Below are 27,609 nucleotides of genomic sequence, written 5' to 3'. Positions count from 1 at the left end.
CTGGCAATCTTGGTGTTCCTAGCATTGTAGACACATCACCTTAGTCTCTGCCTTCATGTTCAGAGAGCATTCTTTCTGCGTCTGTATCTGCTTCTGTGTCCAAATTTCCTCTTTTTATAAGGACACCAGTTATATTGGATTAGGACTCACCCTAATGACCTATTATTAATTTAACTAATTACATCTGCAATGACCCTGTTTATATAAGGTCACATTCTGAAATACTGGTTAGGACTTCATCATATGAATTTTTGTGGGACACAATTCAACCTATAACTGAAGCTCTAACATTTTGCTATTAAATATATTTGCCATGATAACCTTTATTAAGTAAGTTCTCTTCCATTCCCAATTTGCTAAAGGTTTTTATCGTAAGCAGATGTTAAACTTCGTTCAATGTTTTTACATAATAAGATTTAATATATGGCTTTTATTCTTTAATCTAGTAATGCAATGATTTATACTGATAGATTTCCTAATATTAACCCATGCCTGAATTTTGAGAATAAACCCAACTTGGTCATAATTTTTAATACATTTCTTGATTCAGTTTGCTAATGTTTTAGAAGATAGCTTTTCACATCTATATTCATAGGAAAGATTGACCCATAAGGTTTTGTTTGTTTGTTTTTTGGGTTTTGGGGTTTTTTGGTACTGTCATTGTCTGCTTTATATATTGTTACAATAGCCTCATAAAATGAAGTGGAGACTGTGACAGATATTACTAGTTGTTTCAGTTTGGGGTGATAAAGTTCTGGAGATGGATGGTGATAATTGTCGCACAACACAAGTGTGAATATACTAAATGACACAGAACTATACACTTAAAAATGGTTAAAGTGGTAAATGTTATGTTATGTATAATTTACCCCCACACACACATACACACAAAACCAAACCCACAGCTAACATCATACTTAATGATGAAAGACTAAAATCTCTCTAAGATCAGAAACAGGACAAGGATGTATGATCTTGCCAACTCTATTTAACATAGTACTGGAGGTTCAGGCCAGGGCAGTTAGGAAAGAAAAATAAATAAAAAGCATCTAGATTGGAAAAGAAAAAGTAAATCTGTCCCTATTTAAAGGTAATGTGATCTTATATCTAGAAAATACTAAAGAATATCCACAAAAAACTAAATAGAGCTAATAAACAAGTTCAGCAAAGTTGCAGGATACAAGATCAATCCACAAAAATCAGTTGTATTTCTATACGTTAACAATGAACAATCTTAGAATGAAATTCAAGAAACAATTCCATTTACAATAGTATCAAAAATAATACGTAGGATTCATTTTATACAGGGAAGTGCAAGAATTGTATACTGAAAACCACAAAACATTGTTGAAAGAAATTAAGAATTAAATAACTGGAAAGATATCCAATGTTCATGGATTGGAAAATTTAATATTAAGATGGTAGTTCTCCCTAAACTGATCTACAAGTTCAACACAATCCCTATCAAAATCCCAACTACCTTTTAAAAAAGAAACAGAAAAGCTGATCCTAATATTCATATGGAATTGCAAAGGACCTTAAATAGCCAAAACAATCTTATATAAGAAGAATAAAATTGAAAGATTCACACTTCCCAGTTTCAAACCTACTACAAATCTACAACATTTAAGACAATGTGGTGCTAGCATAAGGATAGACATATAGATCAATGGAATAGAATTGAGAGTCCAGAAATCAACCCATACAGCTATGGTCAATTGATTTTCAATAAGAGTCTAAGATCATTCAGTGGGAAAACGACTATTTTCACAAATGGTGCTAGGATGACTGGATATCCACATGCAAAATAATGCAGTTGGACCTCTACCTCATACCATATACAAGAATTAACACAGGGCTTCCCTGGTGGTGCAGTGGTTGAGAATCTGCCTGCCAATGCAGGGGACACGGGTTCGAGCCCTGGCCTGGGAGGATCCCACATGCCGTGGAGCAACTAGGCCCGTAAGCCACAACTACTGAGCCTGCGCGTCTGGAGCTTGTGCTCCGCAACAAGAGAGGCCGCGATAGTGAGAGGCCCGCACACCGCGATGAAGAGTGGCCCCCGCTTGCTGCAACTAGAGAAAGCCCTTGCACAGAAACGAAGACCCGACACAGCCATAAATAAATAAATAAATAAATAATAAAAATAAAGGAATTCCTTTAAAAAAAAAAAAAGAACACAAAGTGAGTGAGGCCTAAATGCAAAAGCTAAAACTAAAAACTCTTAGAAGAATACATAGATATAAATCTTTGTGACCTTGTATTAGGCAATAGTTTCTTAGATAAGACACCAAAAACACAAGCAACAAAAGAAAAAATAGATGAACTACATCAAAGCAAAAAACTTGTGTGTGTCAATGGATACTATCAAAAGAGTGAAAAGACAATCCACAGAATGGGAGAAAATATTTGTAAACCATATATTTGATAAAGGTCTAGTATCCGTAATATACAAATAATTCTTACAACTTAATAATAAAAACACAACCTAATTAAAAATGCACAAAGGGGGCTTCCCTAGTGGTGCAGTGGTTGAGAATCTGCCTGCCAATGCAGGGGACACGGGTTCGAGCCCTGGTCTGGGAAGATCCCACATGCCGCGGAGCAACTGGGCCCGTGAGCCACAATTACTGAGCCTGCGCGTCTGGAGCCTGTGCTCCGCAACAAGAGAGGCCGCGATAGTGAGAGGCCCGCGCACCGCGATGAGGAGTGGCCCCCGCTTGCCGCAATTAGAGAAAGCCCTCGCACAGAAACAAAGACTCAACACAGCCATAAATAAATAAAAATAAATAAATAAATAAAATTTTTTAAAAATGCACAAAGGTATTGAAGACATTTGTCCAAAGATGGTATACAAATGACCAATAAGCACATGAAAAATGCTCACCATCATTAGTCATTAGAGAAGCAGATCAAAACCACAATGAGATACCACTTTACACTTATTAGGATGACTGTAATCAAAAAGACAACAAGGGTTGGCAAGAATGTGGAGAAACTGGAACAGTGCTGATAGGAATGTAAAATGGTGCATTTGCTTTGGAAAGCAGCTGGATAGTTCTTCAAAAAGTTAAACATGGAATTACCATATGACCCAGCAAGTCCACTCCTAGGTATATACCCAAGAGTAGTGAAAACATAAGTTCAAATAAAAACTGGTACATGAATGTTTATAGAAGCATTATTCATAATATTCAAACAGTGGGAACAACCCAAATGTCCATCAACTGATGAATGGATAAACGAAACATGGTATATTCAAACAATGGAATATTATTTGACCATAAAAATAAATGAAGTACTGATATATACTACAATATGGACGAATCTTGAAAACATTATGCTAAGTGAAAGAAGCCAGACACGAAAGGCCACAGAATATATAATTTCATTTATATGAAATGTCCAGGCTAGGCAAATCCAGAGACAAAAAGATTAGTGGTTACTAGGAGCTGGGGGAAGGTGGAGAGGAGAATGAGGAGTGACTGCTCGGTGGCTATGGGATGTTTTTGGGGGGTGATGAAAATGTTCTGGAATTAGATAGTGGTGATGGTTGCACAAACTTATGAACATACTAAAAACCATTGAACTGTACACTTTTAAATGGTGAATTTTATTGTATGTGAATTCTATCTCAATAAAAAAGGTACAAGACTTGAACAAACACTTCACCAGAGGGATTATACAGAAAACAAGTAAGCGCATGAAAATATGTTCAACATATTAAGGAAATGCAAATTAAAACTATTGTGACCAGAGAAGCCCAAGGAGATATGATATATATGTAATATGTAATTGGTAATATGTAATTTGGTATTTAGGATGGATGTATGTAATATGGCATGTAGCATGGAATCCTGGAACAGAAAAAGGGCCTCAGCAAAAACAAGTAAGGAAATCTGAATAAAGGATGGACTTTGATTAATAATAATGTATCAATATTGGTTCAGTAATTGTTCCATGTGGTTCATACTAATATGAGATGTTAAAAAGGGTTAGTTTTTTGGGATGGTGTAACTGTTCTATGTTGATTGTGATGAATCTACTAGTGTGTTAAAATTCATATAAATGTACAACAAAAATAGCCAATTCTACTAAATGTTAATTTTTTAAAAATAAATTTATCTATTTATTTATTTATTTTTGGCTGCATTGGGTTTCGTTGCTGCGTGCGGGCTTTCTCTAGTTGTGGTGAGCGGGGCTACTCTTTGTTGTGGTGTGCAGGCTTCTCATTGCGGTGGCTTCTCTTGTTGCGCAGCATGGGCTCTAGGTGCACGGGCTTCAGTAGTTGTGGCACGTGGGCTCAGTAGTTGTGGCTCGTGGGCTCAGTAGTTGTGGCTCACGGGCTCTAGAGTGCAGGCTCAGTAGTTGTGGCACATGGGCTTGGTTGCTCTGTGGCATGTGGGATCTTTCCGGACCAGGGATCAAACCCGTGTCCCCTGCATTGGCAGGCGGATTCTTAACCACTGTGCCACCAGGGAAGTCCCTAAATGTTAATTTAAAAGATAAAATAAAAAATTTTTTGGAGCAATCAAGAGCCAACAGAACCTGGAGTGAAGAGAACAACACTGGATGAGGTCTGTCTTTCCAAAGCTTTCCCCTTAGGGCCCTCCCCCATCTGTACAGTGTGGTGTGGCTAAACCTCATGCAGAAAGCCACAGAACTTCTTGGCTTAAGACATCAGTGGATAAATTTCAGGGTGGAGCAGCTGGAAACTGAGGGGGGAATACACCAGAAAGGAGGTATCTACAGAGAGGGGATCCCCTAAATCTGCACATAAAATTCCCACAAGGGACTCCCCTGGTGGCACAGTGGTTAAGAATCCGCCAGCCAATGCAGGGGACACGGGTTTGATCCCTGATCCAGGAAGATCCCACATGCCACGGAGCAACTAAGCCTGTGTGCCACAACTACTGAGTCCTCGTGCCACAACTACTGAAGCCCATGTGCCAAGAGCCCATGTTCTGCAACAAGAGCCACTGCAATGAGAAGCATGCGCACCACAACGAAGAGTAGCCCCCGCTCACCACAACTAGAGAAAGCCTGCACACAGCAACGAAGACCCAACACAGCGAAAAATAAATAAATAAAATAAATAAATTTATTTTTAAAAAAACCCCACAAATCCTTGGATAACTCCTTACTGCACATCCACTGGGTGAGACTCCAAGGAGCCCAGTGGAAAGCAACAGCTGAAAGGGAGATATTTCTGCTGCTGTGTACTGCAAGGGAGACAGAACTTGTAGTTTGATTTCCACAAATTTAAAGGGGCTTGGTAAATGCCTTTAGACTGCCCACTGAAATAACATAGGGGCTATGCCTTAGAAGACTATGGGGCAGGACTAAGGAATTCACCCTAATAATAATGGTGAAACTTAAACAGACTCACCATAACAAAGGGTTGAACCAGAACTCCACAAGCTTCAGGTCAAGTTCAAGCTATTAATTTGACTGCTTGCTAAGACAAAAATCAATGTTCTTCAGGAGAAGATAAAAGAATCCATAATCTGTACAATGTATCATCTCCAATGTCCATTGTACAAATTTTAAAAATCCTAGACATGTAAAAAAGGAAAATGTAGCTCAACATCATTAGAAAAGTCAGACAATGACAGTAGATACCTACACCACCCAAATGTTGGGGGGAGAGAAAAACCTTTAAGCATTTATTATAAATATCTACAAAAAACTTTAAGCAAAAGATAGTCATAACAAATAAGTAGATGGAGAATCTTAAGAAAGAAAAGAAAATTATACTTAAAAATAGAAATTCTAAAACTGAAAATAAGTAAACAAATAAATGACTGATTTTAACAGCAAGTTGAAGTTGTCAGAAGAAAGGGTCAGTGAAAGTAAAGAAATACCAGGAGACATCTCAGTCAAAAGACTGAGAATAAAGACTGAAAAAAAAATGACATATCAAACAATATTAAGGTGATGGTATTAACTGGAGTTGGAGAATGAGAGGAGAGAGAAACCAAGGCAGAAAAATGTGAAGAAATAATGGCAAAAATCCCCGAATTTGGTAAAGACAAAAATGTATATATTCAAAATTCTCAGGGCACCACAATGAGATATACATGAAGACAACCGCTCCTAGGTACGTCATAGTCAAACTGCTGAAAACAAATATAAAATCTGAATAGTGAAGATAAACAATACATGACATACTGGAGAACAATAATTTGAGTTATCTTTGATTTTTCACCTGGAACTATGAAGGTCAGATGACAGTGGAGGAAAATCTTTAAACTGCTGAAAGAAAAAGATTGTTAATACAGAATTCTACATCCAATAGGATGAATGAAGTTGAAATAAAGTTATTTTCAGATAAAAGAATTCATCTAAGAGAATTCATCCACCAGCAGATCTGCACCACAAGAAATGCTGAAAGAAATTCTTCAGGCTAAAGGGGAATGATATCAGGGAAAATCTTAGACCTTCATGAATGAATGAAGAGGATCAGAAATGGTAAATATCTGGGTAAATATGAAAGACTCTTTTCTTCCTACTTTATTTAAAATGCAGGACAGTTTAAAGCAAAAATTATGACATCATCTTGTGGAGTTTCTAATGTGTGTAGATATGATACATATAACAAAGCATAAAGGATGGGGCAAGGATTGTAGTAAATGGACCTATTTGGCTATGAGACTTCTACATTTTATGTGACATCGTACAATATCATCACTAAGTAGATTGTGAAAACTTAAGTACATAGTTACATTGCAGTACTAGAGAAACTACTAAAATATATACAAAGAGGTACAGCTAACTGTCAATATGTAAAATGAAATTCTTTTTTTTTAATTGGGTGAAATTCTTTAAAAAAAAAATTGAATATGCCCAAAGAAGACAGGAAAGGGAGAAGAAAGGAACAAAAGTCAGAAGGGAAAAAAACAAATAGGAGCTCAAAATCCAACCATTATCAGTTATTACATTAAATATCTATGGAACAACAAATGGTTCACTTTAAAGGCAGACATTGCCAAAATGAATAAAAAAGCAAGACTCAACTATGTTCTGTCTACAAGAGATGCACTTTAAATATAAAGACACAGATAGATCAAAAGTAAATGAATGGTAAAAGATATAGCTACAAATAGCATAATATCAGATAAAATAGACTTCAAAGCAAAAATTATTAGCAGAGATGAGGAGTGACATCCATAACCATAAAGGTTCAATTCATCAGAAAGACATAACAATAATCAAATGTTTATGTATCTAATAATAGAATTTCAAAATCCACAAGGCAAAATTTGACAGAATTGAAGGGAGAAATGGACAATTAATCCCTCTATTAATTCATTGAAAAACTACACAAGAAATCAGTAAAGACATAGATGATCTGAGCAACATTATCAACCACCTTGACCTGACTAATATTTATAGAATACTGCACCCTAAACATGCAAAATGAACATTTTCAAGTGCACATAGTATATTCACTAATATAGACCATAGGTTAGTCGATAAAATAAGTCTCAACAAATTAAAAGGAACTGAAATCATCAGAAGTTTGCTCTCTGACCACAATAGGGTGAGGATGGGGCATCTGTGTACCCTGGAGGCCAGTAAGGGGAGAAAGGTAGTTTCAGATTGCAGGCACAAGTGGCACTGCAAGCACAAGCGGGTATGGGGTAGGGACTGAACACCAGGAGGAGGGGAGAGGGGTGGGTGAGGGCACCAGTTACCCACCCCAGGCCCCAGCTTTACGGTCTCTGGCTGCCACCTGTCCCCAGAGCTGCCAGGAGGAGGGAGTGCTGCCATCAGAATGGCCCAGGTCGTGATGCTCGGAACAGGGCCCCTGGGCTTCCTGCTTGGCTCCTTTGTCTGCCTCAGGGGCGGACAGCTAGTCTTCCCTGCTCTGGCCACAGAAGGAGAGCACCTAGCAAGGTACGGAGGTGACGACTGCAAGATGAGCTGCTTGGGCTGGGGGCTAGGATTCAGGTGGGATCACTGGGCCAAGGTGGGGGTGGGGACCAAAGGTTTTGTAAGGGAAGGAAGGGCCAGCCCAGGGTGTGCTGGGGGCTCAAAGGAAGGGTCTGCTCTGCCCCAGTGGGGAGCCCCAACCCTTGTTCTGGCTGGAGATGGCCGGCTGAGAGCAGTGACCCCAAAACCTTGCTTCCCACAGAGGAACCCTCTGTCCAGGGCTAGACTGAAGGGGGACAGGAGGGGTTAGGCCATAGCCACACCACCAAGGGCCACCACAATGACCCCACAAGCCCTGTGCTCAGTGGTAGGACCCTACTGGGTGAGGTCCTTCGGGGATCTCTGGGGGAAGGGCAGGGCCCAGGGCCCCAAGGAGACTGCCTGTCACCCCACACCCAGTTGCAGGGCCACCCTCACCACTGTTCCTCTAAAATTCTCCATCAGAGTGAAAGGAGAAAGAGATCAGGTCCCCAGTGAGGACCCCCAATGGGATGGGAAGCATTTCAGGCCAGGTGCCCAGAGAGTGGGATGCTCTGTCCCCTGGGCTCTTGCTCACAGCTCCAGGACCTCGCTCCTTCTCCTTTCGTACAAAGAAAACGGCAGCTCAGCTCAATGAAAGCCAAGGGGAAGGTCAGGAAGAATACAGGGGGTCAGTAATTCCTGGTGGTGGGGTCTGGGGAAGGGGGTGCTCGTGTGCCAGCAGCATGAGGGAGGCAGGTACTATACAGTGGTTAAGGTCATGGGCACTGGAACCAGACCGCCTGGCCTTGAATCCTGGTTCCCCCACTTACTAGTTTGTAACCTTGGCAACCTCTCCAAGCCTGTTTCCCTTTCTGTTAAATTGGAAGGATAACAACAGTATCTATTTCATGACATTACTGTTAGGGCTAAATGGGGTTTTAGCACAGTTTCTGGCAAAAAATATTATCATTATGGATGGAGCCCCACGTGTAGGCCTACATCCCCTATCTGAAGGGTCATCTCCTCATCCAGACCCTGACTCAAAGTCCAGGGGCCCAACTGATGGTGGCCAAAGTGTTCACCACTGGGGAACTTTTCAGAGGGAGAGTCAGGGGTGGGGCCCTGCTCTCCAGAGCCTTTCCAGCTGCGTGATTTCCTAAGAGCTCTGGGGCAGGGCTCACAAGGAGGCAGCCAGTTTCTGAGGGCCCATTGTTTTTCTCCTCTGAGATGAGAAAGACACTTTCTCCCCACCCCTCCTCCCTTGACGCCCAGCTCTGCATGCTCAGGTGCAGGCCAAAGATAAACAAATGCTGCCAGTCTCTCCTTGTCTTGCTCACAAAGAGTTCTCAGTGCCTCCCAATGGTCCTGTGATGTCCAGCCTTCCAAGCTTATTATCCCCAATTCACAGATGAGGAAGTTGAGGCCCAGAGGGAAGAAGTGGCTTATTTGATGTCCCATACAGAGAAGTGGCACAGCCTGGACTTGGTCTCCCGGTCCTGTATCCAGTATTGCAACAGACTCATGGGCACGCCAAATGCATAGCCACACGTTGACGCACAGACAGACAGTCCCACATGCACCGTGCACAGCCTGAGTGGGGAGAGGCCAGAGGGGCAGTGGTTTAGACCCTCACTCCTCAGGAGCCAGGTGGTGACAGCTGTTTGGTTTTTTTCCCCTCCCTAGATAAGCTTCACATCTCAGGTAACTGGAGCAGAAATCCTCAGCTTATCTTTTCTCCAGGTGGGGTTCCTGCTGCCCCAGTAGGGGCCAGGACAGTCCACTCTCTTCCACAGCTGTGACCTCTGCTTGGCCTAGTGGGTATGGGGGGAGTGGGAAGCAAGAGATGCTGCTGGTGAATTTCAGGAGAGTGTGACCAAAGTCCAAAGGGCTGTTCACATGACTGGGTCCTCTCTGTGGTCTCTTGAGGTCAAGAGAGATGGGAGAGGGGAGACCTGAGCCTAAGGTGACCAACTGTCCAAGTTTTCCTGGGTTCTTGGGATGTAGGGTTTTTTATTTTAAAACCTGGAAAGCCCCAGGCAAACTGGGATGAGTTGGTCCCCTGAGTCTTCCACAGCTCCCAGTTTGTGAAAATTGAGATTCACTCCGTAATATGTAGAGGATACTATGGACTGGGGCCAGGAGGGAAGGGAAGGGTCAGGGACAGGGGAGGCAGGCCCTACTTTCACCCCCTTTCCCAGGCTCTCTCTGAGACCAAAGCTCAGGCACAACCACACAGGCCATCCTCCCAGGTCCCAAAAGCCCTTTGTTCTCAGTAAAGATAGGAGAAACCTGAACTAAATGTATTTCTCACTTCCTTATAGAGGAAAAGGAGGTAAGGGAGGTGACTGATGTTTAGGTCAAAGGGCACACGAAAGAGTCATGCAGACATACATTAAGCTGTGTGCACTCCAGCAACGTGTAACTTTTGGAAACCTGTTTCTTTATCCTGAAAATGCAGTTATGTACCCGTCTTGTGGGATTGTATTAAGCATCAATGAGCAGCAGCTTAATAGATGTTGGTGGCTGAGATTGTGGGAGGGTCTTTATCCTCTCAGACTTGGCAGGAGATGCCTGTCTTGGGTCTAGATCTCACCCAGGTTTCTGTTTCTTTCTTTCTTTTTTAAAAAATATTTATTTTATTTTATTTATTTTTATTTATTTTTTGGCTGCATCGGGTCTTAGTTGCAGCATGTGGGATCTTTCATTGTGGCAAGGGCTCTTCATTGTGGCACACGTGCTTCTCTCTAGTTGTGGCATGTGGGTTTTTCTCTCTCTAGTTGTGGCATGCGAGCTCCAGGGTGCATGGGCTCTGTAGTTGAGGCACGCGAGCTCAGTAGTTGTGGCGTGTGAGCTTAGCTGCCCCGTGGCATGTGGGATCTTAGTTCCCCAACCAGGGATCGAACCCGTGTCCCCTGCATTGGAAGGCAGATTCTTTACCACTGGACCACCAGGGAAGTCCCCCAGGTTTCTGTTTCTTCAGGACTTCTGCTCATCTCAGGTTCACATGCCCCTGGTGTTGCCTCCAGGGAATGGCAAGATGGGAGATGACTGGGAAAGGGGGTCCTAAAGGAGGAGGAGGGGAGGGGAATGGCGAGGCTGGAATTTGAGATGAGAAGAAAACGTTGGATAAGGAGGAGGTCTCAACTGCTGGAAACTGAAGGGTGGCTCAGGGCAGAATTTATCCATGATATCCAGGCCTCTGAAGTTCCTCAGCACAGGGAGGCATGTGTGAAGTAGCGAAGACATTCACCTTAGGCTTAGCCCCAAGCCAAGTCTCCCTGAGCACTGGGTGGCCCATCTGACCCAATGATCAGTGGCTTCTCCCTCATCCCAGCCTGCAAACACACGGTGGTCTGGTCCATTTCTCCTCCCAGGCCCTGATTGGGGCAGTCAGCACCATTAAGTTCTTCCTGTCTGAGGCTTTCCTGGGTCAACACTTAGAGGCCATGGAGCACCTGAGCCAGGAGACCTCTTCCTGTTCAGGCTGATGTCACCCACTGGATGCTGGTGCAGGGCCCACGTGGGCATGTACTGCAGCCACAGAGAGATCATCCACTTTGAGGGTGAGTATCTCATCTGGAACGCAGGCCTTAGTCTTCGAACAGAGGCTGCCCATCAAGCCCAGCTCCACCAGTGGGTGGGCCTCACGGGGATGAAGACTGCAGGTCCCGAGCTCATGGTGTGAGTCTCTGAAGACAGGCACTTGGGCACCCAGGGTATGGGGCTCAGGGCCGCGGGATCTTGGGAGATAGGGGTGCAGGCTGGATCTTGGGGCTGGAGTCACAGGACCTAACCTGGCTCTGATCCGCACTTGTCTGGTGATCCTTGCATGCAAGAATCCTGGTGGCCGCGGCCCGCTCATGTTTCTCGGCTCCTATGAAGGCGTTGTGTCCAAACAACGGCAGCGACTGCTGCTGCGCTCCCGCTCGCTTTGGAGGGTGCTGCGTAGACAGGGTGGCTGGAGCACCGCATACGCAAAGCCTTGGACGCTGACCCACCTCCCTATCACCCCACGCGCAGCAACTGCGTGCACTCTGCACTGCACTGCTCGGCCTAGAGCCCAACCTGGACCCCCTACAAATAGCCCGGAGTCCCATTAGTTCAGTGCACACGGCCCAGCTACCCACGCAGGACCCCACGTCACCTCCAGAGCCAGTTAACAAATGCAGCTAACCAATGCGTTCCTGGAAAATTCAGGCCCTCCCTCCCCACCCAGGCCACATTCTTCAACCTCAAGATCCACTTTCCTCTGGCAGACCCAAAGCCCCTAGAAGCAAACTAGGCCTGCTAACTCATCAAGGTTCTACTCCTCTGAAACCCTTTTGGGCCCACTCCAGGAAGATCCCAGCTCACAGATACTGGGCACATCTATTTACTTCAGCCTACTTCAGCCAGGTGCTGCCGTGGTCCTGGTCAGTCCCTATTCCCATTTTCCAATGGAACCCACCTACGGAGCCAAATTCCACCTTTCCGGCCCTGCCCATTTCCACCCAGGCCCACCAATTCTGGTTCTGGAGACACCTGTGTCCTAGTCTATAGATCAAGACTCAGCCCTATGGACCCTTCCACACTCCGTATCCAGGCCTTCTCACCTTCTCCGTGAAGTCCAGCCAAAAGACCCCAGCTATTCAACCTGATGCCCCAAAGTCAACTAGAACCCACCCCTTCCCCCAACCCAGTCACCACTTTCCCTCTGGATCCAGGCCGTCTTTCCTTGGGGTACCTTGGGGGAGGAGCTGAAGGCCTCACATGATCCAAGAGTCTTGGCAGTCACACCAGACCCTAACCCACCCTCTTCCCTTCCCCTTCTTTCCTAGGTTTCGGTGTATGTGGACTTGACCGTGGACTAGTCATGACCTCAGGCACTCCTGGGTGGGCATGAGGGCTTCAGAAATGGTCATTAAACTATTTTCCAAAGCTGAATTCGGGGTTCACATTCCCCTCTAGTCTGTCCCTATCTCTCTACATCTGCATCTACATCTACAGCAGCATGCTGTAGGCTCCTTGGCGCTCTTGGACCAACCTTCCTTAAATTCCAACATCTCCAGGAAACCCTTGTGCACAAATTTCTCTTACCCCTCCCCCACCCCCACCCTTTCCTTCCACAGCGTGGGTGAGCATCCGCGCTAGTATCTGGGATGAGTGGAGCCCCTAGAGGCCGTTCCACCGAGACCCGGTGGTCAGTGGTAGGTAAAGACGTTCTGCATCCCCAGAAGGCTGTCCCATAATCAGTCCAGCAACCTCCACCCACCCCCAGACCTGGAGCTGCATCAGTCCCTTTAAAGGGCAGGAACCTTCCTTACTGGGGGGTGGAGGGATTTCCGAGGGATTGGGGCGGGGCCAGACTGCTACACCTCCCCTCCTGCCCTCTCCGCGGACACGCCCTCCGCTCCGCAGGCGCCGGTACCTTTAAGAATCTTCACGCGAGCATCTCTGATTGATAAATCTGCGCGCAGCCTCCGCCACCGCAGGTTGCGGCCTCTGCGGAGCCCAGGCCGCGCCAGCCGACCTCGCCTGTCCGGCCTGCGTTCCCTTCCTCGGTCCCTGCCGCATCCCGGAGGCGCCGCGACCTCCGCAGCGAAGCCCGCGACCTCCCCTGCTGCCCCATGTCGGCCGCCCCCGCCTACAGCGAAGACAAGGGCGGCTCTGCTGGCCCCGGGGAGCCCGAGTACGGCCACGACCCGGCGAGCGGCGGCATTTTCTCCTCCGACTACAAGCGGTGAGGGAGCCGGCCGAGAGGGTGGCTGTGCCCGGGCCGGCCTGGAAACATGCGGTGCGGTACCATGGACAGCGCCCAGGCCAGTCGGCAGCGCCCAGGCCGGGCCCCGGCCGCGCGCACCGGAAGCCTGCCCAGCCCCCTCCCGCCGCAGTCACGGGCCCTCGCGACGCCCGTCCCCCACGCCAGCATCCCGCCGTGAGGGGCCGGCCGGGGACCTGGGAAGGGGGTCGGAGGCTGGTGGGGGATGGGCCAGCCGTCTCTCTTTCTGGAGGACCAATCCTCCCGCCCCAGGTGTTTCTCCTGTTAGTAGGTTTGGATTACAGGTTCTCCGCCTTTTTTCGCGTGTGGCGAATTGACGCCAAAATAACGTGGGGGAGAGGTCAGAACCGGCGAGCTTGAGCCTGGGGCCTGTCCAGGAAGGCCCGTCCTGGAATAGACTCAGAACCTCAGGCCTGGCCCCTCCTACAAATCCATTTTCCCTCATTCTGGTCCCCATGTTCTCATCCCCATCTCCCATCTGGCGCTCACACTCTTGCTCCCCACATTGCCCCATAGTTCAGCCCTACCTTAACTTCCCACTCTTTCCTTCCGCCTTTGGCTCATTCGTTCGTTTATTCGTAAATTTTGAAACAAGCCTTTTTAAGGGCCTACTGTGTCGAGTCTCGTCCTAGTCACTGTGAATGCAGCCATGAACATGAGACAGTCCTTGTCCTCAAGTTGCTCTAGAGGGGGGCACAGGGAAGAAGCTGTCAGTGACAGTTCAGTGTAGCGGGGTCTGTCAGAGCGGTGAGAGGAGCTGGTCCCTGTGCCCGGAGAGAAGGGACAGGGGAGAGCCAGGGATGTTTCGGGCAGAGGAACGAGCTTTTAGCAAGGTGTGGACGTGAAGGAGAGCCAGATCACAGGTTTTGTAGGTGCTAATACGGTGAGGGCAGAATCTCTGTGCAAGCCACCGGAATGACCAGAAATGAAGGTGGGGAGATGCCAAGGTTCGGCAGGGGGGGGGGCACTGAAGGGTTCTAAGCAGGCAATAGCAGATTTGTATTTTAGAAGGATCCCAGGCTGGATTGTGGAGAAGAGATTGGAGGGGTGCTGGATTCAGCAGGAGACAAGTGAAGGGGGTTGAAGTTGGGGGGGAGGACATGATGGTGGCCTAGACTATGGGCGAGGCACAGGACTTGAGGGCTATTTTAGGTGGTAGAAGCCACAGACCTGATGATTAACTGGGGGGAAAGGTAAGAGGAAGGGGCTGGGAGAAGATAAGGATAATCTCAGGTTACTAGTTCTTGTAACTGGATAGATGGTGGTGCCATACAGGGTAATTGGACATAAAGACATTACAAGCAAATATGTGGAAAATAATGGCTTTTGACATGCTGAGATTGTAAACTCTGAGGTATAATACATTCAAGTCTAGTAGGTAGCTGGATGTTAGGATTTGGAGTCCAGGAGATTATTATATATCCATCAAAGCCACAAAAGGAAGCCAAGAGAACCTAGGGAGCATGTAATATAAAATGAGTTCAGACAGGGCACAAGTAGGAACCCTGAAGACATGGAATTAAGAGTGACCAGAGAGCAGGGGGAAAGTGTTTCAAAGTAACTGAGAAAAAGTAAGCCAAGGGAAGGAGGAAAAATAAAATGTAGTTTCAGGAAGGAAGCGATCAGCAATGTCAATGCCCATTGAGGTCAACTCAAACAAGGAAAGCAATCATGACCATTGGCTTGACAAAGAGCAGGTCAACCCCTTTCTGCTTTACTCCCCACCTTCTGCCCTGGGAGAATAGTTCTGGCAAAGTCAGAAGAGGAGGGGCTAGATTATTTTTCCCCAACATTCTATGATGAACAATTTTAAACATACAGAAAAGTTGAGTGAATAATACAATGAATGTGTGCCCTCCCCATAGATTCAACCATTGTTGACATTCTGCCATATTTGCCTTATCTAACCATCTGTCTATATTTTTGGCTGAACCATATAATTTGTAGACATCATGGCTCCTCAGCCCTAAATTCTAATCAGCATGGGAAGCCAGATTAAAGTGAATAGAGGAGTGAAGAGGAGGTAAATAAATAAAACACAATGGATGGGAATTTTGCTTTCAAGAAGTGTGACTGTAAGGGGGAGAGAGGGAAAGAGTTGCCAGAGGAGAACATCAGTTCAAGAAGGTTTGTTTATTTTATTTTTGTTGTTATTTTTGTTTGTTTATTATTAGGATGGGAGAGCCCAGAGCAAGTTTAACTGCTGATGGGAAGGAGCCAGCCGTGTGGGAGAGGCTGAAAGGAATTGAAGGAGAGAGGGGAGGGGAGGCTTACCGAGCTGGGTGGGAGGATTGGCCTGGCCTCAAGGAGGACCAGCTCTGCCCAGAGGGAGGAGGACAGGAGAGGAGAGAGTAGATGCAGATGCTTGGGAGCTGTGGGGGATTTGATCTAAAGCCTTTATTTTCTGTAAGAAGCCAGTAGTGAAGCTGCAAAGGCAAGGCTGTGGGTGGGAATTTGAGGAGCATCAAGGGGGTTTGAAATACAGCAAATAAACTAACCACTCCTGGCAGGGTAGGGGTCGAGGGGACAAGAGGGCCAAGGATGTGAGTAAGGAGCAGATTGGAGGGGGGGACCTGGGGGGCCTAGGCCAAGTATGGAGGAAGTAGAGATAAGAGAGTGCTGATAGGAAGGAAAAAATCAAGGAAATGGCCCTGGAAAGACAGGTGAGGATCAAGATGGTTAGGGTCAGCGTGAGAAGGGGGTGTACAAGATTTCTGAGGAAGAGCTGTTCTGAGGAGGCAGAGGTCCAGTTGTGGCATGAGAGTGGAGGGGAGGGATGCCCCACCTCTGTCTGGATCAGCTCTCCTGCCCCCTAGTCCCCTGCCTGGAGATTGGGGGTCGGCCCTGTCCCCAGTCCCTGCCCTCCTCCCCCTCGTGAGTCCTTGTCTCTGAGCAGTGAAGAGGAAACCAGAGCCTCCCTCCCCGCCAGTGTCCAGTTTCTGAGTTTCGGGGCGGGCCGTCTGGTGACAGTGACAGGCATCCCCAGCTCCCTGGTCAGCTCAGTCCCATTTCGGAGCAGGACCTGGTGCCCAATGCAGCGATTCCTGCAGCTCCCAGGGGCCGTGGTGAGGCCAGGGGGCAGAGGGGCTTGTGGGGCTGATCAGGAGGCTGCCAGCCCTGTGCTGGCCCCTGAGGGCGGGCCCCCACCCTGGTACCAGGCCCTGCAGCCGGAGGAGCTTCGGTGGCTGCAGGCGCCAGAGGAAGACATGACCCCAGAAGCGTCCCTGGAAGGACCTTGCCTAGAGCCTGGCCAAGGCCACAGCCAGAGGCAGCCACTACGGTACAGAGGGGCCCCCAGAGACCCTCACCCAGACAGCCAAGAAGGCAAGGCGTGGGAAGCTGCCATTCTCAGCCAGGACCCATTTAAGTTCCACCTCCTCAGCAGGAGGACTGGGCTGGCATTTAGGGTCTAGGTGGGAAGGGGGGGCGTCAGGGGTACTGTATGGGGGACTGAGTTTGAGTTGGGGGAGATAAGTCTAACTCCCTGGAAGCTCTGAGGGGAAGAGGATAGTAAAATATTTGAGGGTGGAGTAAAATATTTGACCTTTTCCTCCCCCCAGGTCCTAGGTAGAGTGGGTTCTGGGTGAGGTTTGGAGACAGGATAAAGCGTTTGGCCACCCTCTCCTGTCTAGTGGGTTGGAACTTGGGTTGTGAGGGGAGGGAGGAAAGTGGATATCAGGCGAGATGAGTATGTCTGGCCTCAAATGCCATGTTTTACCCACCAGCTGGCTCCAGTGCCCCCCACCCCAGAGAGTCCCTCAGGCCAGGCCAGGGGTCAGGTCACAGTGAGAGCAGTATAAGGGGATCTGACTACGGGAGATTAATGTTTCATGGCCTTAGAGTGTTGCTGTGTATCTCTCCCTTCTTCTCCCTCTTGGGAACATAAGCTGGTGGGAGTGAAGATGAGGGGCCCAGGGTGGTTACACCCTAGGAGGGAGCTGCTGTCTGTCAGGGGGCAGCTGACAATCCTACCTGTGCTATGTCCACTATGTCCCCGCAGTCCCTCCGCTCCCTCGATTCCCCTCACCTAGGGCCCTAGAGCCTTCAGGAGCCTGGAAGGTGTGCACTAGGCTGGGTGGGTAGGAGAAGTGTGGGTGCCACAGCACACTCCCTGAGTGTGTGCATTGGACACGGGCCTGTGGCATGTGTCAGGGTGGTGAGGACACCCGGGTGCGAGGAAGCCTGCTTTAGAGAACTCCCAGCGTTAAAGGGGCTGGGCAAACTCTGACAGGTCCCCGTGAAGTCACCCCAGGCTGACCAGTGAGGACGCCCACCTGACCCCTCAGAAGGCGGTCAGAGGATCTGTGAGGCTGGAGTATTTGATCTTAAAAGCCTGTATTTATCATGAAGAATCTCAAATGGGAGCCCACGGGCCATTTTGGCCAATGAGACTGGAGTAACTCAGTCTTGTCAAAAAGGTGTATGTGTATGTGGTGTGTGTGGTGTGTGTGTGTTTGTCGAGGGACGTGTGTGGGGTATGTGCATGTCTGGATCAGGGGGTGGGGGGAGTCGTGGTGGATATGTGTCTGTGGGCGTCTGTAGGGATTTGTAGGTGAGGTGTGTGCGTCCATAGGTGTGTGGGTTTATGTGTTGAGAGTGTGTTTTTGTGGGAAGTGTCTGTATGTGTGGTATATGTGTCTGTGACTGTGTGTATTTCTGTGGGGATTGTGGGTGTGTGTCTGCAGGGGGTTTTGTGGGTGTGTGTGGGTTTATGTATAGATTGTATGTGTCTGGGGGTTGTAGGTGTGTCTTTGGGGGTCTGGGTATGTGTATGGGGTATAGGTATGTCTGCGGGGAGACGTGGGAGGGTATCGCTGGTACCAGTGTTTGGTGGGGATGGTTGGGTGTGTAGGTGTCTGTGAGGGTGAGTTGGCTGTGTGGGGGTATGTATGGAGGTTCCTGGGGGTGCAGTGGTGTGCGTATGTTGGGGAAGGTGGCACCCAGCTCTGTCATTCTTCCCACACCCTCAGTGCTGCCCAGGCCCAGGTGAATGGTCTGTATCTCTGTCTACAGCCATATGTCCTGAGTTCAACACACCTAGGAATTGACCACATGGTTTGTGTTTAGGAGGGTGACAAGGTGGTTGTCTTCTGACCCTGGCTTGGCCATAGGGAGTAGAAAATGTCCTCTGGTTTGGGGGGACATCTTCCTGAATGGAGGAGTTTCGATCGGTTTTTTTTTTTTTTAAATTGAAGTATAGTTGATTTACAATGTTGTGTTAGCTTCTGATGTACAGCAAAGTGATTCAGATATATATAGATATATATACATATATAATTTTCATATTCTTTTCCATTATGGTTCATGACAGGATATTGAATCTAGTTGCCTGTGCTATACAGTAGGACATTGTTGTCTATCTATTTTATATATAGTAGTTTATATCTGCTAATCCCATACTCCTAATTTATCCCTCCTCCACACCCTTTCCCCTTTGGTAACCATAAATTTGTTTTCTATGTCTGTGAGTCTGTTCCTGATTTGTAAATAAGTTCATTTGTGTCATATTTTAGATTCCACATATAAGTAATATCATATGGTATTTGTCTTTCTCTGTCTGACTTACTTCACTTAGTGTGATAATCTGTAGGTTCATCCATGTTGCTACAAATGGCACTATTTCATTCTTTTTTATGGCTGAGTAGTATTCCTGAATGGAGGAGTTTTAGATCAACTTGAGTGGGGCTGGACATCTTCTCCTGCCCTCATCTGACAGCTAGCAAGTCCTCTGTGTTCTGTTAAGCACTCACACATTTCTGCAAAATGCAGCCCTATGACTAGGTGCATGTTATGTCAGGTTCTTTTCTTCCTCTTAGCATTTATCACTTACTCATTTCTCAGCATCAGCATCAGTCACACTTGCCTCTTTATGACTATTATCATGCTCTTCCCCCTCCTAATATTGCTACCTCCAATTTCTGATTTTCTATTGCTTCTAAATGTTTCACTTCTGTGACTAACTTTGCGCACACTGCTTTTTAATTCCTACCATTGGTGATACCTCTCCCGGCTGGGTTCTCATGCCTGGGTCAAAGCTACGGATTATCTGAGTATCATCTGGGAGATTAGAGAATGTACAGTTCTCCATACACAACTGCTCATCACATTTTGGAATTGCCTGGGCAATATATGAGTGCATCAGTGGTCCCACTGCTCTATCAGCTGTGTGCAGACACAGTTTTCCATGGGGTTATTCACACTTCTCTGTTCACTTCTTTGACCACCAGCCCCTGGACCTCTGAGTATGGTTGGGCAGGTTGTTCACTGCTCAAGGGCACATGGCCAAGGAATACCAGACAATGCTCCACTCACTGAATGGGGAGCAGCAGCACAGGGATGTGTCTACCTGGCGGGGCAAGCGGATGGCAGAAGGGCTTGCAGCAGCCCTGACAGTGAATACTGAATATATACCCTAAATTTATATCAGTACTTTATCTATTTTGAATATTAAACTTGTATTCACCATATCCCAAATATTTTCCTTTCTGTTGCTATTATGGGCTGAATTGTGTCCCCCTCAAATTCATATGTTGAAGTCCTAACTCCCAATATCTCAGAATGTGACTGTGTTTGTAGATAGGGCCTTTAAAGAGATAATTAAGTTAGAATGAGGTCATTAGGGTGGGCCCTAATCGAATACAATTCACCTGTTATAAGAAGAGGAAATTTGGACACAGAGACCCACAGAGGGAAGACCATGTAAAGATATAGGAAGACAGCCATCTACAAGCCAAGAAAAGAGGCCTCAGAAGAAACCAACCCGCTGACACCTTTATCTCAGACTTCTAGCCTCCAGAATTGTGAGCAAATAAGTTTAGGTTGTTAACCACCCAGTCTGTGTTACTGTTACGGCAGCCCTAGCAAACAAATACAGTTGCCTTGGTTTTTTTTTTTTTTTCTTAAATTTAGTTTACATACAAAAGTTAAAAAAAAACATAAACCTAGTAATAATAATAAAAAATTATTATTACTGATAATTTTATGACCTTGAAAATTAAAATTTCCCCCTCTTCCATATATTGAAATAAGTTAACTATTAAACAAATATGGAATTAATTTTGGTGTGAAATATATGTACAAGTTAAATTCTTTGCTACATAGCAGTTGTCCCGACAGCATTTATTTCAGAGGAGGAAAATATCTTTCTCCCATTGGTGAGTTATTTGTTCCTAATGTATCAACTTAGATCCATTTGTGAAATTTCCCCCCTATGACTCTTGACTTTCTACTTTTAACCTGGTACCATAGGGCTTTTATCGTTGTCATGTTGTTTTGTGTTTTGAATTCTGGTAGGGGGAGTTGTCTGTCATTGTTCCATTGTTCTCTTGTTCTCCCCCCAAAATTCTCTGGAGTTCTTACCAATTGATTTTTGTTTCTGGATGAATTCTGTAGTCACTTCAGGAAGTTTGACAAAAGGCCTCCATTGAAATTTCAATGGCCATTGTATGAAATTTGTATATTGGCTTGGAGACTACCTTTATTCCCCTCCGTCATGTGCAAGGGGTTATTTATTTAAATCATCATTTACCTCTCCCATTAGGGTTTTATAACTTTCTTGAATGACTGTTGAATGTGACAGGTCTGGCCTTTGTGGTAAGACCACCTCAACAGACTCTGGAGAATCTGGGACCAGTCCAGTCCTTGGAATCAACTCAGTCTGTGGGGTCAGGGCCTGGGACCACACTCGGGGCGGGACAAGGGCATCTTGCTCTTGTTTTGACACCCACCTCCTTTCCACTGGCTCCAGGTCCTTCTCATCTATCCAACTGGCCATTTCCTGGGAAGGGTCCCTACCTTTCCCATCCCAAATCCATCCTATCATCTCCTGGCTGTATTAGTTTCCCAGGGCTGCTGTAACCACAAACTGGGTGACTTAATAGAAATTTATTATCTCACAGTTCTGGAAGCTAGAAGTCCAAAATCAAGGTGTCAGCAGTGCCATGCTCCATCTGAAACCTGTAGGGGAATCCTTCCTTGCCCCTTTCTAGCTTCTGGTAGTCTGGCAATCGTTGATGTTCACTGACTTGTAGATGGATCACTCCAACCCTCTGTCTTCACAAGACGTTCTCCCTGCATCTCTCTCTTCACAAGGCCATCTTCTTAAAGAACACCAGACATATTGAATTAGGGACCAACCCTACTCCAGTATTACCCCATCCTAATTACAGCTGAAACAATTCTATTTCCAAATAAGGTCACATTCTGGGTACTTGGGGTTAGGACTTCAACATATCTTTTATGAGGGGGACACAACTCAGCCCATAACACTGGCTGGCCCACGTGCTCCTTGCGACCCTAAGTCCCCTGATGTGTATTTTACCACCTTCCCTTCTGGTCGAGTCCTGCTTTCCCTGCCCAGGTCCCTTCTTTCTGCCTGGATCCTACTGATTGATAGCCCCACCCCCACTGCTGTGCCCTCAGCTGACCTCTTGTGTCTCCCACCAGGCATGATGACCTGAAGGAGATGCTGGACACCAACAAGGATTCCCTCAAGCTCGAGGCCATGAAGAGGATTGTGGCGGTGAGGGGGGAAGGAGGGGCCTCCCTTGGGCGAGGGGCCTGGGGATCAAAGAGCAGCTCTCCTTGGCTCCTTGTGGACCTTCCCCTAATGACAGCTGGCATCCTTCTTCTCCCCCTACCTTGACCCCACCACCCAGATGATCGCCCGGGGAAAGAATGCCTCAGACCTGTTTCCTGCTGTGGTGAAGAACGTGGCCTGTAAGAACATAGAGGTGAGCGCTACACGGTGAGGGGTCTCTCACGCCCACCTCCACCAGGAATAAACTGGAGCTGGTTGGGGGTGAGGAAGGGAACAATCCAGTCCTTGGGGGGGCCAATCTGCTCAGAATGTTCCTGGTCCAGGAAAAGACACCATCTAGATGTCCCTGAACTAGATGTGGATCAGAGCAAAGGAGCCAGGGTACACCCAGGATGCTCTCCCCATGGACCACAGCCAGCTGGGGTGATGACATCTCATGGGTTGGGGGCACCAGTCCCTGCTGAGAAGCCCACTCCACCCCAGGTGAAGAAGCTTGTCTACGTGTACCTGGTGCGCTACGCCGAGGAGCAGCAAGACCTAGCCCTGCTGTCTATCTCCACCTTCCAACGCGGCCTAAAGGTCAGAGGTCTCCGTTTGCCTCCCTGGGGTGTGGGCCTTGTGGGTGCTGTATTGGAGGAGTGAACCCAGGGAGAGGTCTGAGCATGGGGGAACAGGCTCTGGAGGCCTTTTCCTACCTGCCTAAAGTTGGGAGAGTCAGAGGAGGCTGTGATGATGGCTGCCTCAAACGTGAACCACTTGAGCCCCTGACATTGGCCCTCACCCCCATTGATGTAAAGGGATTGAGGCCCACAGCCAGGCAGAAGTCTGCCTTCTTAGGACAGGGTTGTGTGCGGGGAGCTGCTGACCTGGATTCCTCACCTCTGGGTGTCGGAGCCTTGGCACTGGCAGGTTCACCTGGTCTGGGTATCTATCTGTGGAGAACAATGGCTTTGGAACCTTTTCACCTGGAACTGGGTAAGGAGGACAAAAGGGTTTATTGAAAACAAATGAGCTCCATGGAGAGGAAAGCCACAAAGTTCACCAAGTAGGAGAGCAGCCTCAGATGTGGAGACTGGGTTCCATGGTCAGCACAGAGAACATAAAGATAAGACCATTCCATTTTCAATAAGTTCAATACAGCCAATGATTCCTTGAGCATTGGAACAAATTGATTATTCTGTTTAGCACCAGAAGAAGTAGTTGACTTGTCTCAGATGCCCCAGTGTATGTAAAATATCCACCTTTAAAGACCTGGATCACATTTGTTGTGGTGAAATGCTCTTTGAGGCAGGCAGAAATTGAAATCACCCAAGGGAAGGGACAGTGGGAAGATTCAAGTCCCTTAGAATTCAGTGGAGGGACTTCCCTGGTGGCACAGTGGTTAAGAATCCACCTGACAGTGCAGGGGACACGGGTTCGATCCCTAGTCCAGGAGGATCCCACATGCCGCGGAGCAACTAAGCCTGTGCACCACAACTACTGAGCCCACGTGCCACAACTACTGAAGCCAGCATGCCTAGAGCCCATGCTCCACAACAAGAGAAGCCACCGCAATGAGAAGCCCGCACACCGCAAGGAAGAGTAGCCCCCACTCGCCGCAACTAGAGAAAGCCTGCGCGCAGCGGCGAAGACCCAACGCAACCATTAATTAATTAATTAAAAAATAATGCAGTGGAGGCTGAATCCCCCCACACTATTTAAACTGAATATTCTCACCTTTTGTTTTGTATATTAAATGCAGGCATGATAGTCTCCACTGGGTGGTTTTCTGGCTAGGATAAGATTTCTCCTGGGTAAAGAAGGCAACATCACTGCTGTTCTATTCTCTCTCCAATCAGACTCTGCAGCTCTGATTACAGCCATTAACTCCTCTAGTCTTTCCACACGTTTAGTTCAAATTCCTGTGAGAGGGACTCTGAAAGGTCCAGCTCATCTTTTCATGTTCAGCTGATGCTGTACGCTGTTGAGCAGACTGAGAGTTGACTGCCAAAACCCGGGGCGTGCGTGCCCCTGGTTCAATCTGCTCTGGCCAGCAGGAGGGGATGACAGAGTCTGCTTCTCTGAGGTGGGGCAGAAAGCATGGGCACTTGCATATACCATTCTTTCATTCAGCAAACACTTGGGTATTTCTATGCCAAACACTGTGCTAGGTTATTTTTAAAAGTCAAAACCAGGACTTCCCTGGCGGTCCAGTGGTTAAGACTTCACCGCGCTCCCACTGTAGGGGGCCCAGGTTCGATCCCTTGTTGCGGAAGATCCCACATGCCAGGTGGCATGGCCAAAAAGAAGTCAAAACCATACAATCTATCTCTCAGAGTGGCTTGACTCAGGGTTAAATCATTTTTTAAGAAACATTCTGGAAATTTTGCACAGATTTTTACATTGACCTGAGTTTCTACAGTCTGCCCCTTTTCCCTTTTTGGAAAACCAGAGCTCATTTAGTCCATCTCAATGCAATGATTTCTCTAGAACAGTGGTCAGCAAACTTTTCTGTATACTGCCAGGTGATAGTAGTTTAGGCTGTGCAAGCCATCCAGTCTCAACCACGCAACTGCTCGATTTTGCCCTTGTAGTATGAAAACAGCCATAAATGAGTGGGCATGGCTGGGTTTGCATACATTTTTATTTATAAAAAGGGCAGAAGACAGATTTGGCCTGGGGACTGTAGTGTGCCAACCTTTGCTCCAGGATATCTCTGACAGTCATCTCCAGTGATACAGACCTCACTCCTTCATAAGGCAACTTGCTGCATCTTAAGACAACTACAACTGTTTTTTGTTTTTGTTTTTGTTTTTATTGAAGTATAGTTGATTTACAATGTTATATTAGCTTCAGGTGTACAACATATTAATTCGATATTTTTGTGGATTATACTCCATTTAAAGTTATTATAAAATATTAGCTATATTCTCTGGGCTGTACAATATATCCTTTCAGCTTATTTAGTTTATACATAGTAGTTTGTACCTCTTAATCCCCTACCCCCTCTTGATTCTCTCATCCCCCTTCCCCCTGGTAATGACTAGTTTGTTCTCTGTATCTATGAGCTGTTTCTGTTCTGTCATACTCATTCGTTTGTTTTATGTTTTAGATTCCACATGTAAATGAAAACATACCCAGGATATATACCCAGGAGTGGGATTGCTGGATCATATGAAAGTTATATTTAAAAATTTTTGAGGAACCCGCATACTGTTCTCCATAGTGGCTGCAGCAATGTACATTCCCACCAACAGTGCACGAGGGCTCCCTTTTCTCCACACCCTCTCCAGCATTTGTTATTTGTTGTCTTTTTGATGATAGGCATTCTGACAGGTGTGGAGTGATTACAACTTTTTTAAAACCATTATATTGTGTTGAAACCTCCATCGCCATAATTTTTAAAAATTTATTTCAGGCTCACAGAAGGCATAAAGAATAATATAATGAATATATACCCAGCATAAGAAATGAAAGATTTATCAAACAGCCAAAATCCCCTATGTATCTTCTCCTGCTTATTATTCATATACATGTATTTATTCTTTTATTACTTATTAATGTATTCCTAAATAATGTATAATATTGTTTTGTAAGCAGTATCTTATATGTGTTCCTCTAAAACTCACTTTCTTTTTGTTATTACTACTGTTAGGGGGGGCTTTCCTGCACATTAGAACCAGCCTTTTCTGTCAGCCCAGGCTGAGGCTGTGTTTGCTTTGCAGCCCACTAATGTTGGCTCAATTCAGACAAGCCTCCAGTTGGCAAACAGATAATCTAGGTCTCCCTATATCCTGTCTTTATGCAATTGGTTCCTTGAATCTCCTATGAAACCCTACTATATTTCATTTTATAAGTTTAGCACAGGATCCAAGCCAGGGTGGGTGATTCTGAATATTAATTTTGTCCGCCTGATTTTGTGTCTTCCTCCAAGATGCTGATAAGCTATTCAGACCAGGGCAACAGACCATGAGTCCCATATATCATGCTTCCAGGATAACACTCATCTGTTAGTAAATCTTCCCCAAGTACCCCATTTTACCAAATTGTGGATCCACCTAACTGCAATCAGCTGGTATTTTCCCATCTTGTTAGGAAGGATTTTAACAGCAAAAAAATTTCTTAACACCTTTCATGTGCAAAGGGCTGTGGTTATCCAGAGATAAAATAGACATGAATTCTGCTCTTAAAATGCTTACGTATTAAATGAAACAAAAGGCCTACATCAAAAATGGCAATCCAGGAAATGCCATGAGAGACTCCCACAAATGCTTTGCTGAAATCAAGATACATAGTGTTAATAGCTACCAGCCTAGTTACCCTAGCAAAAAGGAAAAGGGATTTTGGAGGATAACTTCCTGTGAATCCATAATCATTTCCAAATAAAATGTTAAATAAAAAAGGAAAATAGGTTTTAGCAGTGGATGTGATATGATTTGACTCACAGACTCCTGCTTTTAAAATAAGTGCTTTGAAACCATCTGTTTAAAAATTAATTCCAGAATTAAAAAAATCCAGGGAAATCCAGGGATTACTATAATTTTCACCTGTAATTTTGTGGCTCTTCTCTTTCTCCATTTTAGAAAATCAGGGTAGCATCTACCCTTTAGTGTCCCAGCACCTCTCCCACTGTCCACCGTCCTCCAAGATTAACGGTAATTTACAGCTGCTGCTGCTTTTGTAATCTCCTGATTACAATACACTGTGTCTAAGGCTCTTCTCAGGTGTCTATAGGATGCAATATAGAGCAAAGAGGAGGGGCTTACACACCTATTCTCTTTTTTTTAAAGCAATTAATAATGGTGTAATACCATTTTTGTTTCTTTACTTATTTAATTTTTAGCTGCATTGGGTCTTTGTTGCTGTGTGCGGGCTTTCTCTAGTTGCGACAAGCAGGGGCTACTCTTTCGTTGTGGTGCACGGGCTTATTGTGGTGGCTTCTTCTGTTGTGGAGCTCGGGCTCTTGGCGCGCGGGCTTCAGTGGTTGTGGCTCACGGGCTCTAGAGCGCAGGCTCAGTAGTTGTGGCACACAGGCTTAGTTGCTCTGTGGCATGTGGGATCTTCCCGGACCAGGGCTGGAACCCGTGTCCCCTGCATTGGCAGGCGGATTCTTAACCACAGCGCCACCAGGGAAGCCCCACACCTATTCTCTTTTAAACACTGTGGAGGAAGAGGAAGAAGAGCAGGTTTGAGAGGTTGCTGGGAGAGAGGACTGTAAGGATGAACTCTCAGAAAGGGAGACCAGTTTGCATTTGCTGGCAGTCCCCTCCAGCATAAACACAAAGACACCCTCCCCCTCCACACACTCCCCTAAGGAACAGGAGGTGTTTCAAGAACTTTAGGTGTTCTGAAAGTTTGCCATTCTTCCTGAGAGTGAAGCAGCCAATGCCACATACGTTCAGGTATCAGATTTCTGCAGCAGGGCCAAGAGTCGGCG

The 27,609-nt window shown here is 46.3% G+C and overlaps 1 protein-coding gene across 5 annotated transcripts in view; it reads left to right on the top strand.

Moving 5' to 3' along the window:
- The first annotated feature begins 13,502 nt into the window (after positions 1-13,502).
- AP3B2 (adaptor related protein complex 3 subunit beta 2) overlaps positions 13,503-27,609 on the top strand; it is a 31,550-nt gene continuing 17,443 nt past the window's right edge. For 3 of the 5 annotated variants that reach the window (XM_068537896.1, XM_068537881.1, XM_068537890.1), the window contains exons 1-4: positions 13,503-13,615; positions 22,100-22,175; positions 22,312-22,386; positions 22,677-22,772. In XM_068537896.1, the coding sequence (XP_068393997.1) occupies positions 13,503-13,615; positions 22,100-22,175; positions 22,312-22,386; positions 22,677-22,772 (360 nt within the window). Of the gene's footprint in view, positions 13,616-22,099; positions 22,176-22,311; positions 22,387-22,676; positions 22,773-22,913; positions 22,962-27,609 lie in introns of those variants that run through there. The other 2 variants (XM_068537908.1, XM_068537902.1) reach the window with 2 other exon arrangements.

The sequence above is a fragment of the Eschrichtius robustus genome, chromosome 1, assembly GCF_028021215.1.
Source record: "Eschrichtius robustus isolate mEscRob2 chromosome 1, mEscRob2.pri, whole genome shotgun sequence".
In the NCBI taxonomy this organism is placed as follows: domain Eukaryota; kingdom Metazoa; phylum Chordata; class Mammalia; order Artiodactyla; family Eschrichtiidae; genus Eschrichtius; species Eschrichtius robustus.
This window is presented reverse-complemented; position numbering and strand designations above follow the sequence as displayed.